At 36.0% G+C, this 17,465-nt stretch overlaps 1 protein-coding gene and 16 non-coding genes across 17 annotated transcripts; 15 read left to right on the plus strand and 2 right to left on the minus strand.

Annotated features, from left to right (window-relative positions):
* Positions 1-1,980: 1,980 nt before the first annotated feature.
* On the minus strand, positions 1,981-9,606 carry LOC140048858 (uncharacterized). Its single transcript, XM_072093663.1, has 7 exons — positions 9,483-9,606; positions 6,636-6,835; positions 4,722-4,928; positions 4,231-4,614; positions 3,793-3,951; positions 2,834-2,946; positions 1,981-2,600 (listed from the first exon to the last, which is right to left on the minus strand). Exons 1-7 carry the CDS (start codon positions 9,602-9,604, stop codon positions 2,484-2,486), a joined length of 1,302 nt encoding a protein of 433 aa, XP_071949764.1. The 5' UTR covers positions 9,605-9,606; the 3' UTR covers positions 1,981-2,483.
* A 913-nt stretch (positions 9,607-10,519) lies between these two features.
* On the plus strand, positions 10,520-10,598 carry Trnap-cgg (transfer RNA proline (anticodon CGG)). Its single transcript has one exon. It is a non-coding gene; the product is annotated as a tRNA-Pro (tRNA).
* A 190-nt stretch (positions 10,599-10,788) lies between these two features.
* On the minus strand, positions 10,789-10,860 carry Trnap-agg (transfer RNA proline (anticodon AGG)). The gene has a single exon. It is a non-coding gene; the product is annotated as a tRNA-Pro (tRNA).
* A 1,266-nt stretch (positions 10,861-12,126) lies between these two features.
* Positions 12,127-12,198, plus strand: Trnap-cgg (transfer RNA proline (anticodon CGG)). Its single transcript has one exon. It is a non-coding gene; the product is annotated as a tRNA-Pro (tRNA).
* A 239-nt stretch (positions 12,199-12,437) lies between these two features.
* Trnap-agg (transfer RNA proline (anticodon AGG)) lies at positions 12,438-12,509 on the plus strand. Its single transcript has one exon. It is a non-coding gene; the product is annotated as a tRNA-Pro (tRNA).
* A 525-nt stretch (positions 12,510-13,034) lies between these two features.
* Positions 13,035-13,107, plus strand: Trnap-agg (transfer RNA proline (anticodon AGG)). The gene has a single exon. It is a non-coding gene; the product is annotated as a tRNA-Pro (tRNA).
* A 90-nt stretch (positions 13,108-13,197) lies between these two features.
* Positions 13,198-13,269, plus strand: Trnap-agg (transfer RNA proline (anticodon AGG)). Its single transcript has one exon. It is a non-coding gene; the product is annotated as a tRNA-Pro (tRNA).
* A 234-nt stretch (positions 13,270-13,503) lies between these two features.
* On the plus strand, positions 13,504-13,575 carry Trnap-cgg (transfer RNA proline (anticodon CGG)). The gene has a single exon. It is a non-coding gene; the product is annotated as a tRNA-Pro (tRNA).
* A 567-nt stretch (positions 13,576-14,142) lies between these two features.
* Trnap-cgg (transfer RNA proline (anticodon CGG)) lies at positions 14,143-14,214 on the plus strand. The gene has a single exon. It is a non-coding gene; the product is annotated as a tRNA-Pro (tRNA).
* A 245-nt stretch (positions 14,215-14,459) lies between these two features.
* Positions 14,460-14,531, plus strand: Trnap-agg (transfer RNA proline (anticodon AGG)). The gene has a single exon. It is a non-coding gene; the product is annotated as a tRNA-Pro (tRNA).
* A 253-nt stretch (positions 14,532-14,784) lies between these two features.
* Positions 14,785-14,856, plus strand: Trnat-agu (transfer RNA threonine (anticodon AGU)). Its single transcript has one exon. It is a non-coding gene; the product is annotated as a tRNA-Thr (tRNA).
* A 234-nt stretch (positions 14,857-15,090) lies between these two features.
* Trnap-cgg (transfer RNA proline (anticodon CGG)) lies at positions 15,091-15,162 on the plus strand. Its single transcript has one exon. It is a non-coding gene; the product is annotated as a tRNA-Pro (tRNA).
* Positions 15,163-15,729: 567 nt separating this feature from the next.
* On the plus strand, positions 15,730-15,801 carry Trnap-cgg (transfer RNA proline (anticodon CGG)). The gene has a single exon. It is a non-coding gene; the product is annotated as a tRNA-Pro (tRNA).
* Positions 15,802-16,046: 245 nt separating this feature from the next.
* On the plus strand, positions 16,047-16,118 carry Trnap-agg (transfer RNA proline (anticodon AGG)). The gene has a single exon. It is a non-coding gene; the product is annotated as a tRNA-Pro (tRNA).
* Positions 16,119-16,206: 88 nt separating this feature from the next.
* On the plus strand, positions 16,207-16,278 carry Trnap-cgg (transfer RNA proline (anticodon CGG)). The gene has a single exon. It is a non-coding gene; the product is annotated as a tRNA-Pro (tRNA).
* Positions 16,279-16,685: 407 nt separating this feature from the next.
* Positions 16,686-16,757, plus strand: Trnap-agg (transfer RNA proline (anticodon AGG)). The gene has a single exon. It is a non-coding gene; the product is annotated as a tRNA-Pro (tRNA).
* A 237-nt stretch (positions 16,758-16,994) lies between these two features.
* Positions 16,995-17,066, plus strand: Trnap-ugg (transfer RNA proline (anticodon UGG)). Its single transcript has one exon. It is a non-coding gene; the product is annotated as a tRNA-Pro (tRNA).
* The last annotated feature ends 399 nt before the right edge of the window (positions 17,067-17,465 follow it).

Raw genomic sequence — 17,465 nt, forward strand, 5'->3', positions numbered from 1 at the left:
TGTTAGAGGGTGGTTGGACCATGCCTGTTCGATACATTCGATACATTTTAATATTAATTGAAATTATTTTCAGGAAATAATAAGGTGAATCAGAAGTAGAACATATAGAAAGAGTAGCAGAAAGAGAATTAGTAGTATAATATGTAGAGAACTTAATAGAAATGGCAGCAGTAGCAGAAGCAGTAGTAACAGTTAAATCCCATGCATACACTAGATAGATTTCACACAATTATCAAAACATACTCAAAGTTACCGAATAGTGTTTACTATGCAATCTACCCACTAATTATTAATTTATTGATCAGCTTATTAACATATAAATGATGTATTTCAGTTTGGATATAATAAAACAATCTTATTTTTTTATATCAAACTGTGAATCCGGCACTGATGTTTAAAATAGTCGCAGGAGGAATATAAGCCCTCTTTGATATGATATGATATGATTCAATTCAGAAGACATTTATTTTCCTCCATAGCAATACAATACAAAATAAAATACAGAAATGATAAGGTTTTAGTAAAAATGATAAAGAAGATTGTTGGATAGGCCTATACAAAAGAAAAGAGAATTTTAGAAAATTGGCCATGGAAGAAGGCATAATCCCGAGAAGATGTGGAAATCTTGTTCTGGGTATGCCTCATGCAAATATAATGGATATTTGTATAAGAATGGAAATTAAGAGAAACAAGCATGACAAAAAACGCAATGATACCAAGATAGTGAAGCTTTAGCTTTGTTGTAGTGTATATATGTAACTTGATGGTAGTGGAGCTGTATAGCTTGATGGTAGTGGAGCTGTATAGCTTGATGGTAGTGGAGCTGTATAGCTTGATAGTGGAGCTGTATAGCTTGATGGTAGTGGAGCTGTATAGCTTGATGGTAGTGGAGCTGTATAGCTTGATGGTAGTGGAGCTGTATAGCTTGATGGTAGTGGAGCTGTATAGCTTGATGGTAGTGGAGCTGTATAGCTTGATGGTAGTGGAGCTGTATAGCTTGTTGGTAGTTCAGCTGTAGATTGGTGGTAGTGGTGCTGTAGCTTATTGGCAGTGGAACTACTGTGTGTTGTGGTAGTGGAGCTGTATGTTGGTTGTAGTAGAGCTGTAGATTGGTGGTAGTTGAGCTGTAGATTGGTGGTAGTGGAGCTGTAGATTTGTGGTAGTGGAGCTAGGTTGGTTGTAGTGGAGCTGTAGATTGGTGGTAGTGGAGCTGTAGCTTATTGGCAGTGGAGCTGTAGCTTAGTGGCAGTGGAACTGCAGTAGCTTTGTGGTAGTGGAGCTAGGTTGGTTGTAGTGGATCTGTAGATTGGTGGTAGTGGAGCTGTAGATTTGTGGTATTGGAGCTAGGTTGGTTGTAGTGGAGCTGTAGATTGGTGGTAGTGGAGCTGTAGCTTATTGGCAGTGGAGCTGTAGCTTATTGGCAGTGGAACTGCAGTAGCTTTGTGGTAGTGCAGCTAGGTTGATTTTAGTGGAGCTGTATGTTGGTTTTAGTGGAGCTATAGATTGGTGGTAGTGGAGCTGTACCTTAGATGTAGTAAAGCTGTAGCTTGCTGGTAGTGGTCTTGGTGGCATACCTTTCAATTTCTAGGTCAAGAGTTCAATCTTGACCTACTAGTGCCAGGGTTTTAACTCACCACCCTTTAACTCCACTACGCCTCAAATGAGACGATAAACACGATACATTATCTAAAGTTTATCAATCCTGTAATTGGTGAATTTCTCGCTGTTGAATGCGTATGAACATTAACAACAAAAAACATTCCTATCTACATGTCAATACATTTGCAAAGGCTTGTAATCACTTTTAAGATTACCTCATTCCAGAAACATTAAGAAGACACTTTGGATGGGTAATTATAATCGGTTCACTGTGCGTGTAATCTGATCAAATAAATGATTGATAGTTTTAACTATTGTATTTTAAAAAAAAATACAAATTAACTAGAAAAGTAATATTCAAATATAATTTTATTTAGCCAAACTTTTTATAATAGTTAGAAAGCAACTAATTACTTAGCAATTAAAAACAATTCGGAATACGGCAATCAGTCGAAGACGACCACGATGGCGATGACGACGATGATGATGATGATGGTGGTGGTGATGGTAATGATGATGAGGATGATGATGATCATGACACAACACAACAATAACAGTTAGATAACATATTAGATACAGTATGAAAAAACTTACTCTGTGTAGGACTAATGGAATAAAGTTGATGTGTAGAGAGAGGGGTGTGATGTTAATAATACATAGGTAGGTAATCACTGCAGTCGATAAAGTAGCCACTTCTACTATTTGAGAAAACAACTTTGCGTATAAAATGTGCAAAACTATTGAATAAATTGTGTAATGATTATTAATTAACATTGCATTACACATTATTAATAAAAATGCAATTCATTTAATATACACGATTCTGTAATAAGCTGTCATGCATGCAGCAGTTTTAAGAAATAGTTAACATCTTCCAATCTGCGTTAATTACATCCACAGTTGATAACCAGTAAGTTAGAAATATTCACTCTCTTGAATTCATTTCGATCCAACACCAGAACGTGCAAGTCCTCCGTTTTAGAGGGCCCACAGCATTGGCCCTATGATTAGAAAACACACATAAACAAAAAGTATAGTGGCGCAATTTAGAGAATTCTTAGAATTGGGCAATGAAGAATTGTATTTCAACTCAACACATTCGGGTCGTTTGTTAGAAATGAGCGGTGATTAATCTACTGTATGGCTTGACATTTGCATCTGCATCAATACCGTGTATAATAGAGGAATGTAATTTTAATGTTCTTTTGATTTGAAAAGATGTGATCTTACTTACTTTCCTATTGCCGGTTTCCAACCTTGATTGGGTGAGAAATGTGCTACACGTACCCGTGCAGTAAGATGCAGTAAAGAGCAATGGAGATATGATGATATCTGATAATCCAAGTTCTAACAAAATATAATCGTAATTTAGTAAGTAACCTATATGAATATTCAGGAGACCTATTTTATGATGTGAGTGTCCAATATATGTACAGTTTGTATTCACGTTATACTTGCAAATTCAACTTGAACAAGCAAGAAATATGCATCACCATTGTGCTGCTAAACCCCGTAACAAGTAAACTACTGTATGTTAAAGCATGGACAAACAAAAAGCATCGACGTGGTAACATCAAAGCACAATGAATGATATCTGTGTTAAAGCATACACTCGCGCTACCCACCACCATATCAAAATGCGAATCAACTGGTAATTTCGTAAATAAACCTCAACAACGAAATCTATGCCCATGAACAAATCGTATGTGCAAATCTGATTGCTCTAATGACACGTATATGCGTCGATAAGTTATTTATAGCAAACATATGTTGTTGAACATCGTGAATTTCCCCATAATCTGACCACCGTTATTTTAAGTATTAATTTTTGTTTTCTCTCTCTCTCTCCCCTTTTCTCTCTTTCGTGAGTATCGCCTAAAATTATTTCTCATTTCAATAATTACTTTCAAATAAACTTTAAATTTCTTTCAATTATTATATAAATACAAAATTGCTGAAAAAATGACAATGCTGTGGGTATCAGTGGCTGGATCTCAATGGAGATACAAAATAAAAGCGAAAAGCTAAATCAAAACGAGAAGTAAAACAGCCAGAAAAGTTAACAGAGCTTTCGGGCAACACTAGCCATTCATCAATGCATATATATATACACTCATGTGTATACACTCATGTCATATACATACTCTTTTTTGTCATTTTACATTATCAATTTCAATGAAATAAACTACATACCTTTAAATGTAAATACGGTACTCTTCATACAGCAAGGAAGTGGCGAAGAAAGGTCATCGCATGAAAGAGAAGGTGATGTTTGCCGTTTGTTGCGACGTCGAGTGGATGTATGGAGATACCGAATGTCAAGGCGAGGAACAGTGTCCGCTACATCGCTGCCTACAAGATAAAAATGCAAAAATAAATGTGTACCAGCTAACCATCCGTTTGTTTATCTAAACTATTATATATTATAGTGGTTATACAGGCGGAGTCACCAGCCCCGTGTTGCTTAAACTGTTTAAAGAAATATCGGGCGCAGCTGTATATACCGATATAGTTGGTATTGAATAGCTTCGATGTTGGCAGAGTCGAGAGTATTCACTCACAAGTTACAATGCGTTTATATTAAAAATTTCGACTGTTATTACCAAAATTTGGTTAAAGTATGTAACTTACTAAACATTCTATATGATGGACGGTATAGGTCTGTTTCATTACACGGTTGAGTGATTATTCTCATATTCATAAAATCGTTATTTGGTTCACTATCAAACAGCTCGATATCAATATGCAACCGAATCCGACCTGTGCCAGAGGTCTGCCATCGTTTGACAATGTTGGTAAAATTAAAAGTCCACCAGCCATTGTTTCCTCGGTGATATGTCGGCGTTCCTATTTGGTGGTTAGTGGCGTTCAGTTCATAAATGGTGATCATTATTCTGCCATTGCTATCTATTTTGACATGGTTACGTTCGCGCTCTGATGTCCTCTCGTCAAAGTCGGATAATTGAATGTAGAAATCTATTAACTCGTGTCCCGTGCTCTCTTTTGTGTCATTCTCTAAATATGGGTTTAACAACATACAAATAAATAATAAACAATAAGTTTAAATGATAAAGACACGTATTTCCATATTAAATGTAGGTGTTTAGTTCGAGTTGTCTTACCGTCACTTTTGTTGCTTTGACTTTCTTCATATAAAACACAATCAGAGTCATTTCGACCAACGACATACAAATACAATGTTGCTGATTCGATTTTCACTTTACGCATGCGCTTTTTGTGATATGGTGGTAGAGAAAACACAATTCTATAACGTTCGTTTGGTTTAGCTTCAGATCGATTTTCACTGTCATCTTCTAGAACCTTTGCAACTGAAAGAAAAACAAAATCAAGTAATTAACTTATTTCCATTCAACATATTGAATATTTTGAATAAGATTTTACTGGTTATCACTGAGAGTAGTAGGCCAACTTGAAACAATGTGATGTTATTACGTTAGTCCAAAATTAAAATCCGTCAACATTTTTTTTTTTTATCTTATGTGTGTTCATCCCACTTTTATTTCTATACAAATGTTCTCTTTATTATTATTATATTAACAGTGTTTGTTTCATCATCTGTTTACATACACCTTTTTAAAGAGTTTTGTTCATTTGTTTACATATTATCACATTGATTACATAGTTTCCTCTTTTTATACATATTATCTGTAACACATTTTCATTAACAAGCTTTTTTTTTTACATAGTTGTTTTTCTGTTTTTTTTATCTACCATATTTTCATTTAACAATGCATATTCTCTGTTATACTAATTACTTACTAAATTTTTACTGTTAACATAATATTTTTCTCATCCTTTCACATTAATATTTTTGTTCTTTAATGTTTACACAACTTTATTTCCAACAGAATATCCATTTTTGCATCTATAACTCATTACATTTTCATTTAACTTTTTTACTTTCTTCTCTTAAGTGGGTTCATTCCACTTTTTTTTCTTTACTTATTTTCTTGAAAAAATATTTCCATGTATTATTTTGTTTATACATACATTATCATTTAACAACATTTATCTTTAATGATCCATTTAAAAAATTATACTTTTTTTTTTCTTTCCGTCAAAAGTTGTTATTATTATAATTGTGCAGATTGCTGAATATTGATTAAAATATGAGTAACTGTACATGTCAAGTTCAAATATATTCTGTAACATTATCTGTATTATTTAGGCAGCTGTTTTCCCTCGACATTTCTATAATAATACATTTCATAGAAACGTGATGGAATGCCATATAAAACCATTTAACCCCCTGAAATGTATCTATATTTTGGGAAAAATGTGCATTTTTGCAAAAGGTCAATTTTAAAAGATGTATGCTGCGCAATGGTACCAAGATAATACTAATTAGATGTTTGATACTTGGGTTATTAGGATAAATGTTACCCCCTACCCTAAAAAATATTTGAAGATAAAACACTGATGATCATTACGAATGACAAAAGTACATACAATGCATCCCTTTATTTTTCTTGTTAACATCGATTTTTTCACTCTATATTACCCCCTCCAGCCCATGGACTATGTATCCAAACAATTTTAAACAAACATTATCTTTTTATGTTGACTAAATCATTTGTTGTTCCTGTAATGTCATTCAATGCTTTTTAATAGTAGGCCTAATGCTTTCACTGAAAAAATAGGACTATGCATCATCTGCGTTGGCAGTAATTTCTTTGTTCAGTGTAAACTAGCAATACGCCTGATTTCAGTTCGTTCACACACTGCTATCCTATCGTCCAGTGATGACCAATTACCTTAGACTGTGCTCACTTTATATTATTTGTTTAGGGCCTACTTGCATAGCATTGATACTATGGATGAAGTAGTTCTTCTAAGCTTAACTTATTATATCTTCCTTTTTTTAGAAACACATCGATATATATCGCAAACCTGAGTAGCAGAAATTGACAAAGTATAGTAGGAGAGATGCACCAACCTGTAGGCCTGTTGTTACAAAAGATTTAGGTCGCATTTTTTTTCTATAGGCCTACAGATTATATTTAGTTATTACTTACTAAATGGATTTAATTTAATATCTTCTTCGTTCACCAAGGCTTCAGTCGGGTCATATTCTATAATCTTTTTAGTGAGTTCTTCTGTAATACTGAATTCAGGAGCCGGTGGTGGTCTTTCCATTCCTAGCCTATGTAGTATCTGCCGTTTGTAAGCTTCTAACAACAAGTCCCTCTCATTTGGAACACTATTTCTACTCTGACTAGAAGAAAAAGAAAGTTCAAAATTCAAATACATTATACAAAATCTGTAATTTAACCACTTTATTAACGAATTATATTGATTTAAATCCATTTAGTAAGTATACTAATTAATTATATCTACAAAGAAAAAAACTGCGACATTTTTTAAAATATAATACATTGTCCTGTACTATAACGAACATGAAGATTGTATGTTAAACGAACAACGTTAAATTCGATGCGTTTTGTTTTGTGCTTTACAATAATACCGCAAACTAAAATATTTTCAGAAACCGGAATTCCTGAATAATCAGCAGCTGCGCCCGATTAATTCTGTTAAATTTTTCACACATTTGCATTAGGAATAATAAGCTAATTGCCAGTGCGCGATTCGATCGATCTGTAAGTATATTGTAATGCTATGATTTTAGGATCGAAATTCTGTGAATGAGATATTTATAGAGTCTCGTTCATGTTTGGAACTCCAATGAAACATTCCACAGAGTACATCCGATCCATGAAGTGATCTACACAATATATCATATATTTAGATAAATTAAGAGACTGTTTACTTTGAGTCTGAATGGGAATATACTGTAGCTGTAAAACATCAAAAAGTTAAAAATAATAACGTTGCAATGATAATGTGTTTTACGATTAGGGCCTATTGTGTTTTTAAAGGGTCCATAAGGTCCATTCGTCTTGGTTAAAACAACAATATTCACTGTTTCAGAATGTACGTTTTGTTTATAGTTAGTAAATAATGTCTAGACATACCCTTTCTTTCTCTTTTAAAACAGACACTGTTAAAATAATATAATCTATATAGTACAATTGACTGTCAATAAGTTATTTCTTGCTTTTGTTAGAGTAATTTTTGTATTAAATAATTTAATTATACTTTAATTTCTCAATGAAAAAATGTAAAAAGAGAAAGAAGGAGAAAAGCAGCTCAAATCGAGATTCCAAAACGGAATCCTCTGTTTGATATAGAGACATAACATACATACTATCAATTTATTACTAGGGATGTCGTAGTTGTTCAAATACGGGTGAACGAACTCTGTTCTGCATTCAACGCGGACAAACAACAGAAGAATAGATTTTGATTAGTTTTCTTGTGCCGTATCCGGACAACTTACTACCTCCTGGACAATTAACACCTGGACAACTACCACCCGGACAATGACCCCCTAGGATAACACCACCCGGACAATTATCCCCTAGGACAACTACCCTCTAGGACAACTCCTACCCGGACAACTACCCCCTAGGACAACTACCCGCTAGGACAACTACCCGCTAGGACAACTACCCTCTAGGACAACTACCCTCCTAGGACAACTAACCTCCTAGGACAACTACCCTCTAGTCCAACTGCTATGCCCCTAGGACAACACTCTCTGAACAACCACATCTATATCATGACACCTACACCTTATGTTATAATTACGATCTTGTAAAACTTACTGAACTTCAAAACATAGGGAGAGAGATTGATCTTAAATGAGAGCTTTTAAATTTTTTTTTTATTTTACATTAACGAGAATCGATCAAATTATTAAAACGTATTCCAATCTTGAAAAATAAAGGGGTGGCTTATTTTATTCTTGTGTGACATGAAGATGCCGTTTACATAGCTGACCCAGTCAATCAAACAGTCTTTCATTTAAGATCAATCTCTCTCCCTATGTTTTTAAGTTCAGTCAGTTTTACAAGATCGTAATTATAACCTAAGGTGTAGATGTGGTTGTTCAGAGAGTGTTGTTGTTCTAAAAGGGTAGTTGTCCTAGGGGCATAGCAGTTGGACTAGAGGGTAGTTGTAAGATAGTGGGACTCCGGTAGCAGCCCCTTATTATCGATAAAATTGTACTATCCGTCCATCCAGTAAACTGATGACTTAATACAAATGCTGTGTGTAACCACATTAATACGACGTATCGTATCACAAAATTCATAGTACAAGGTATCGACTACAATGACTACAACAAATAATGATCCCTATATACTAATTTACATATCATGATATTATGTAAATACAAATAAACTCCTTTAAACCATCGTAGTTCAACAAACTGTATAAAGCATATCGGTTTGCTAGAGCAATGATGTTAGCGGTATACTTTATCTCATTTACTGCTTATTTGCAGAGGGGGGAAGTGAAATAGTTATATACTAGAATAAGCCTAATTTATTAGATTATTGGTACTAATCTAACCGCAATTCAACTTCTGTAAATAATGTCAAAAAATTGTCACGATTAATAATATTGTCGCATAACGTTATAATAAACGCAACGCCATAAAGCATACATTATAAAGACTGTACAAGGAAAGAGGGTAACAATAAGGGGATATATCTTCTTCTAAGAGTTTCTCGACGTTTCGTTCAATAAACTTTGATCGTCCTCATAGGAGGGAGAATATAGGAAGTACTACAAACTTTAACCATATTCAATCTGTGCTTTGTTGTTCTATAAACGCATTCATTATTGACAGTTATTATTTCTTGTCTGCAGCCTTTCTTGTCATTTCTTCTTTATATATTGTTTATTCAAACGGATTCAACTATGATTCTATCATATATGATACTAAAAATATCAACATTGTTGATTGATTCAATAATTATAATTACAAGACAATGGTAATATAATAGAATACTACTTACGACGGTGTAACTTGCATGTCACTATCGTCTATTGCAGATGCAATCATAAAACTAAGCCAAATCAGCAGCAATTTGATATTCGCCATCATATTACACACCTGTAGAGTTGTAAGGTTTAACATTCGCTAGTTCATTATGATATACAGTACTTTGAGCTTTTGCGTTTTATATACGTTATCAACTCATGAACTTTTGACATTTGAAGATTTGTAAGTGTCAAATGTTTATTTGATTTTGTCATGCTATTCATTTATAGGCCTACTATAGATGAGTATAGTGAGTCAAAGTTGTGCATGTTATGTTCACTTTCAAAGATGTAAATTTTATTAAACTTCATAATATTGCTAATTTTAAATTCTAAAAAAAAATCTTGTTCTTGTCTCTTTTATTGAATACATCTCATTTTGTCTCATTTCCTTCTAATTCCTACTTCTTATTTTAAATATGATTGATTATTTGCGTTTGCATGATGCTGTCTCTCATTCTGATTGCTATTTTCGGGAAATATATTTCTGATCCTTCTTTTTTCCTTTTGGTTTTCTTGATAATTTTTCTTGCAATATTGACAGCTATGGAATGGCTCTTTAAAAACGGGAAGATTGATTGTTTGATTGATAGACCGTGTCCTTGTTGATATCATTTCCCATGGACTGGGTGGCATCATTGCTTAGAGTTCTAGACTCCGGTTCAAATCCCGTATATTACCCATGTTAAATCGTTTAATTGTTTGTATTATTGTGATTTTAACTCGTTTACCATGTTAAATTCTTCATTCAATTCAACATTTATTTTTCTTATCTGTTCGTTTTGTGCCTCGGGTTCGCTCAAAAGCGAGCCATATGTTATTAAGTCGATAATGTTAAACATTTTTGGTAATAAACCATGAAAAAAACTACTTTACGAGGAGTAAACAAATAGTAATGTGCTGTGTTACAACCGCTAATGTAGAAAACGCCAGCTAATATCGAAAACTACTTTAACTTATAAACATCCATATTGAAGAAATCCACTATACCAAGAACGGGCAATAAATAAGTGGTTCGTTGGTCTAGTGGTATGATTCTCGCTTCGGGTGCGAGGTACTGTAGGTCCCGGGTTCAAATCCCGGACGAGCCCTTCAATTGTTTTAAATTATAAATTTAACCGGGCTCGTCCAGGAGTCGAACCCGGGGTCTCTCTCACACTAAGCGATTCACTCTTCTAGACCAACGAGCCACTTATTTATTGGCCATTGTTGGTATAGTGGATTTCATCAAAATGGATGTTTATGAGAAAGTTTAAATTGTTTAGAATTATAAATTCAAAAGGGCTCGTCCGGGAATTGAACCCGGGACCTCTTGCACCCTAAGCGAGAATCATACCACTAGACCAACGAGCCACTTATTTTTTGGCCGTTCTTGGTATAGAGGATTTCAATATAGCCTAGCCTAGTTTCAAGCTTGCCTGAAGTTTTCATGTAAATATAGTTAAAGAGGTATTGTCCCTTTGACTAATTAAAAAAAAAAAAAAATAAAAGATATCGAAAAAACGTGGGTCATTTTGAAGTATCATAATAGTTATTAACTATCACCAACAATTTTTCGAAAAAAAAAAAAATTAACTGAAATACAGACGTTTTTTTGTTTAAAAAATAACTTTGACTTCCAGTCAAAGTTTTCAATCAAAACATATCCCATAATGAAACGCGCTTGTTTGGCTACTCTGTATGCATCATAAAACTTCCTCATGATCTGTGTGAAAATACCTTCTTAACCGTGACGAGTTGTATACAATCCTAATTTAGCATATGCATAATGCGTACTAATGGTTTGAAATCTTTGTTTACTTTTGCTCGTGACGATTTTCCAGATGAAATGTAATCAAACTAATTTACCTGTGAATTACGTAAACTTGTTGTTTTTGGCTCGAATTTTCGACTTAAAGTGAATAACTTTAATATTACTTTGATATGGCCACTTTAAATTTAGAATATTTTGACCTTCATTTTTTTGTGTTTCCAATACATCTTTAATTCTTAGAATAAATGTTAATACATTAAATTAGTTGTCTAGCCTAATAGGCCTAGTATTGTTTAATCTTTTACTTTTAGTTAAGATCATTGCTATGCATATCGTCATGCATCAGCGGTTTCTGTCTGAAAATTACGTAACTTAGCTGATTGTGAGAATTTGAAGCGAAAATCGTAAGCACTTCCGTGGCAGAACAACGTATCTGGATACGTTGTTTTGCCTTGGAAAATGCCAGAATTATATGTTTTTTTTGCTTAAAGATACGTGGTACTATCTCTAAAATTAATAATCTCTGAAACCTGAAATTTTTACATGTTTTTCATAAATTTGTAATAATTCCCCAAATGTAAAAATCTCAAAAATTGACAAAAATGCGAGTTACGTGGTTTTGCCTTGGAACGGCCCAGAATTGAAAATGTAAAGCTTTGGTACTTTCTGATAAAATCCACTTTACCACGAGTAAACAACGCGTAGAGGGCTCGTTGGTCTAGTGTCACGATTCGCGCTTTGGGTGCGTAGGTCCGGAGTTAAATTCTCGGACGCCCCCTATTGAATTTATAATTTTAAACAATTTGAACTTTCTCATAAACATCCATATTGAAATCCACTATACCAAGAACGGGCAATAAATAAGTGGCTCGTTGGTCTAGTGGTATGATTCTCGCTTCGGGTGCGAGAGGTCCCGGGTTCAACTCCCGGACGAGCCCTGTTAAATGTTAAGCTTTAATACTTGCTCGTCAAACAATAAATAACATCCACTTTACCTCGAGTAAACAAAGCGTAGAGGGCTAGTTAGTCAAAGTATCCTGATTCTAGCTTTGGCTGCGGGAGGTCCCGGGTTCAATTCCCGGATGAGCCCTGTTGAATTTATAATTTGAAACAATTTTTATTTTCTTATAAATATCCATATTGAATCTACTATACCAAGAACAGCCAATAAATAAGTGGTTCGTTGGTCTAGTGGTATGATTCTCGCTTAGGGTGCGAGAGGTCCCGGGTTCAATTCCCGGACGAGCCCTGTAGAATTTATGATTTTAAACAATTTAAACTTTCTCATAAACATTCATTTTGAAGAAATCCACTACACCAAGAACGGCCAATTGGTCTTGTAGAATGAATCGATTAGTGTGAGAGAGATCCCGGGTTCGACTCCTGGTCGAGCCCTGTGGAATCTATAATTGTAAACTATTTGAACTTTCTCATAAACATCCATATTGAAATCCACGGTAGTCTAGTATCATGATTCTCGCTTTGGCTGCGGGAGATCCCGGGTTCAATTACCGGATGAGCCATGTTGAATTTATAATTTTAAACAATTTTTATTTTCTTATAAATATCCATATTGAAATCCACTATACAAAGAACAGCCAATAAATAAGTGGTTCGTCGGTCTAGTGGTATGATTCTCGCTTAGGGTGCGAGAGGTCCCGGGTTCATTTCCCGGACGAGGCCTGTAGAATTTATCATTTTAAACAATTTGAACTTTCTCATAAACATCCATTTTGAAGAAATCCACTAAACCAAAAACGGCCAACAAATGAGTGGCTCGTTGGTCTAGTGGTATGATTCTCGCTTAGGGTGCGAAAGGTCCCGGGTTCATTTCCCGGACGAGGCCTGTAGAATTTATCATTTTAAACAATTTGAACTTTCTCATAAACATCCATTTTGAAGAAATCTACTAAACCAAAAACGGCCAACAAATGAGTGGCTCGTTGGTCTAGTGGTATGATTCTCGCTTAGGGTGCGAGAGGTCCCGGGTTCAATTCCCGGACGAGCCCTGTTGAATTTATGATATTAAACAATTTAAACTTTCTCATAAACATTGATTTTGAAGAACTTGACTACACCAAGAACGGCCAATTGGTCTAGTAGAATGAATCGCTTAGTGTGAGAGAGATCCCGGGTTCGGTTCATGGACGAGCCATGTGGAAATTATAATTGTAAACAATTTGAACTTTCTCATAAACATCCATATTGAAATCCACTATACCAAGAACGGGCAATAAATAAGTGGCTCGTTGGCCTAGTGGTATGATTCTCGCTTCGGGTGCGAGAGGTCCCGGGTTCGACTCCCGGACGAGCCCTGTTAAATTGAAAATGGTAAGCTTTGGTACTTTCTCGCCAAACAATAAAAATATCCACTTTACCACGAGTAAACAAAGCGTAGAGGGCTCGTTAGACTAGTATCATGATTCTCGCTTTGGCTGCGGGAGATCCCGGGTTCAGTTCCCGGATGAGCCCTGTTGAATATATAATTTTAAACATTTTTTATTTTCTTTTAAATATCCATATTGAAATCCACTATACAAAGAACAGCCAATAAATGAGTGACTCGTCGGTCCAGTGGTATTATTCTCGCTTAGAGTGCGAGAGGTTCCGGTTCAATTCCCGGACGAGTCCTGTTGAAGTAATAATTTTTAATAATTTGTATTTTCTTATAAATATCCATATTGAAATCCACTATACCAAGAAGAACAGCCAATAAATAAGTGGTTCGTTGGTCTATTGGTATGATTCTCGCTTAGGGTGCGGGAGATCCCGGGTTCAATTCCCGGACGAGCCCTGTAAAATTTATAATTTTAAACAATTTGAACTTTCTCATAAACATCCATATTGAAATCCACTATACCAAGAACAGGCAATAAATACGTGGCTCGTTGGTCTAGTGGTATGATTCTCACTTCGGGTGCGAGAGGTCCCGGGTTCGACTCCCGGACGAGCCCGGTTAAATTGAAAATGGTAAGCTTTGTTACTTTCTCGTCAAACAATGAAAATATCCACTTTACCACGAGTAAACAAAGCGTAGAGGGCTCGTTAGTCTAGTATCATGATTCTCGCTTTGGCTGCGGGAGATCCCGGGTTCAATTCCCGGATGAGCCCTGTTGAATTTATAATTTTAAACAATTTTTATTTTCTTATAAATATCCATGTTGAAATCCACTATACAAAGAACAGCCAATAAATAAGTGGTTCGTTGGTCTAGTGGTATGATTCTCGCTTAGGGTGCGAGAGGTCCCGGGTTCAATTCCCGGACGAGCCCTGTAGAATTTATCATTTTAAACAATTTGAACTTTCTCATAAACATCAATTTTGAAGAAATCCACTAAACCAAAAACGGCCAACAAATGAGTGGCTCGTTGGTCTAGTGGTATGATTCTCGCTTAGGGTGCGAAAGGTTCCGGTTCATTTCCCGGACGAGCCCTGTAGAATTTATCATTTTAAACAATTTGAACTTTCTCATAAACATCAATTTTGAAGAAATCCACTAAACCAAAAACGGCCAACAAATGAGTGGCTCGTTGGTCTAGTGGTATGATTCTCGCTTAGTGTGCGAGAGGTCCCGGGTTCAATTCCCGGACGAGCCCTGTTGAATTTATGATATTAAACAATTTAAACTTTCTCATAAACATTGATTTTGAAGAAATCGACTACACCAAGAACGGCCAATTGGTCTAGTAGAATGAATCGCTTAGTGTGAGAGAGATCCCGGGTTCGGTTCATGGACGAGCCATGTGGAAATTATAATTGTAAACAATTTGAACTTTCTCATAAACATCCATATTGAAATCCACTATACCAAGAACGGGCAATAAATAAGTGGCTCGTTGGCCTAGTGGTATGATTCTCGCTTCGGGTGCGAGAGGTCCCGGGTTCGACTCCCGGACGAGCCCTGTTAAATTGAAAATGGTAAGCTTTGGTACTTACTCGCCAAACAATAAAAATATCCACTTTACCACGAGTAAACAAAGCGTAGAGGGCTCGTTAGACTAGTATCATGATTCTCGCTTTGGCTGCGGGAGATCCCGGGTTCAGTTCCCGGATGAGCCCTGTTGAATATATAATTTTAAACATTTTTTATTTTCTTTTAAATATCCATATTGAAATCCACTATACAAAGAACAGCCAATAAATGAGTGACTCGTCGGTCCAGTGGTATTATTCTCGCTTAGAGTGCGAGAGGTTCCGGTTCAATTCCCGGACGAGTCCTGTTGAAGTAATAATTTTTAATAATTTGTATTTTCTTATAAATATCCATATTGAAATCCACTATACCAAGAAGAACAGCCAATAAATAAGTGGTTCGTTGGTCTATTGGTATGATTCTCGCTTAGGGTGCGGGAGATCCCGGGTTCAATTCCCGGACGAGCCCTGTACAATTTATAATTTTAAACAATTTGAACTTTCTCATAAACATCCATATTGAAATCCACTATACCAAGAACAGGCAATAAATACGTGGCTCGTTGGTCTAGTGGTATGATTCTCACTTCGGGTGCGAGAGGTCCCGGGTTCGACTCCCGGACGAGCCCGGTTAAATTGAAAATGGTAAGCTTTGTTACTTTCTCGTCAAACAATGAAAATATCCACTTTACCACGAGTAAACAAAGCGTAGAGGGCTCGTTAGTCTAGTATCATGATTCTCGCTTTGGCTGCGGGAGATCCCGGGTTCAATTCCCGGATGAGCCCTGTTGAATTTATAATTTTAAACAATTTTTATTTTCTTATAAATATCCATATTGAAATCCACTATACCAAGAACAGCCAATAAATAAGTGGTTCGTTGGTCTAGTGGTATGATTCTCGCTTAGGGTGCGGGAGACCCCGGGTTCAATTCCCGGACGAGCCCTGTACAATTTATAATTTTAAACAATTTGAACTTTCTCATAAACATCCATATTGAAATCCACTATACCAAGAACAGGCAATAAATACGTGGCTCGTTGGTCTAGTGGCATGATTCTCGCTTCGGGTGCGAGAGGTCCCGGGTTCGACTCCCGGACGAGCCCTGTTAAATTGAAAATGGTTAGCTTTGTTACTTTCTCTTCAAACAATGAAAATATCCACTTTACCACGAGTAAACAAAGCGTAGAGGGCTCATTAGTCTAGTATCATGATTCTCGCTTTGGCTGCGGGAGATCCCGGGTTCAATTCTCGGATGAGCCCTGTTGAATTTATAATTTTAAACAATTTTTATTTTCTTATAAATATCCATATTGAAATCCACTATACAAAGAACAGCCAATAAATGAGTGACTCGTCGGTCCAGTGGTATTATTCTCGCTTAGGGTGCGAGAGGTTCCGGTTCAATTCCCGGACGAGTCCTGCAGAATTTATCATTTTAAACAATTTGAACTTTCTCATAAACATCCATTTTGAAGAAATCCACTAAACCAAAAACGGCCAATAAATGAGTGGCTCGTTGGTCTAGTGGTATGATTCTCGCTTAGGGTGCGAGAGGTCCCGGGTTCAATTCCCGGACGAGCCCTGTTGAATTTATGATTTTAAACAATTTAAACTTTCTCATAAACATTGATTTTGAAGAACTCCACTACACCAAGAACGGCCAATTGGTCTAGTAGAATGAATCGCTTAGTGTGAGAGAGATCCCGGATTCGATTACTGGACGAGCCCTGTGGAAATTTTATTTGTAAACAATTTGAACTTTCTCATAAACATCCATATTGAAGAAATCCACTATACTAAGAAAGGCCAAAAAATAAGTGGTTCGTTGGTCTAGTGGTATGATTCTCGCTTTGGGTGCGAGAGGTCCCGGGTTCGACTCCCGGACGAGCCCTGTTAAATTGAAAATTGTAAGCTTTGATACTTTCTCGTCAAACAATAATAATATCCACTTTACCACGAGTAAACAAAGCGTAGAGGGCTCTTTAGTCTAGTATCATGATTCTCGCTTTGGCTGCGGGAGGACCCGGGTTTAATTCCCGGGAGGACCCGGGTTCAATTCCCGGACGAGCCCTGTACAATTTATAATTTTAAACAATTTGAACTTTCTCATAAACATCCATATTGAAATCCACTATACCAAGAACGGGCAATAAATACGTGGCTCGTTGGTCTAGTGGCATGATTCCCGCTTCGGGTTCGAGAGGTCCCGGGTTTGACTCCCGGACGAGCCCTGTTAAATTGAAAATTGTAAGCTTTGGTACTTTCTCGTCAAACAATGATAATATCCAGT

Source organism: Antedon mediterranea, chromosome 1 (assembly GCF_964355755.1).
Source record: "Antedon mediterranea chromosome 1, ecAntMedi1.1, whole genome shotgun sequence".
Lineage (NCBI taxonomy): Eukaryota > Metazoa > Echinodermata > Crinoidea > Comatulida > Antedonidae > Antedon > Antedon mediterranea.

Bases quoted from the DNA above. Each gene is read 5' to 3' on its own strand.
- LOC140048858 (XM_072093663.1), bottom strand. From the start codon at position 9,604: ATGTTAAACCTTACAACTCTACAGGTGTGTAATATGATGGCGAATATC. The intron at 4,615-4,721 runs GTAAGACAACTC...ACCCATATTTAG, and splicing joins TCAAAGCAACAAAAGTGACG to AGAATGACACAAAAGAGAGC. The intron at 2,947-3,792 runs GTATGTAGTTTA...ATATTTTGTTAG, and splicing joins TACCGTATTTACATTTAAAG to AACTTGGATTATCAGATATC.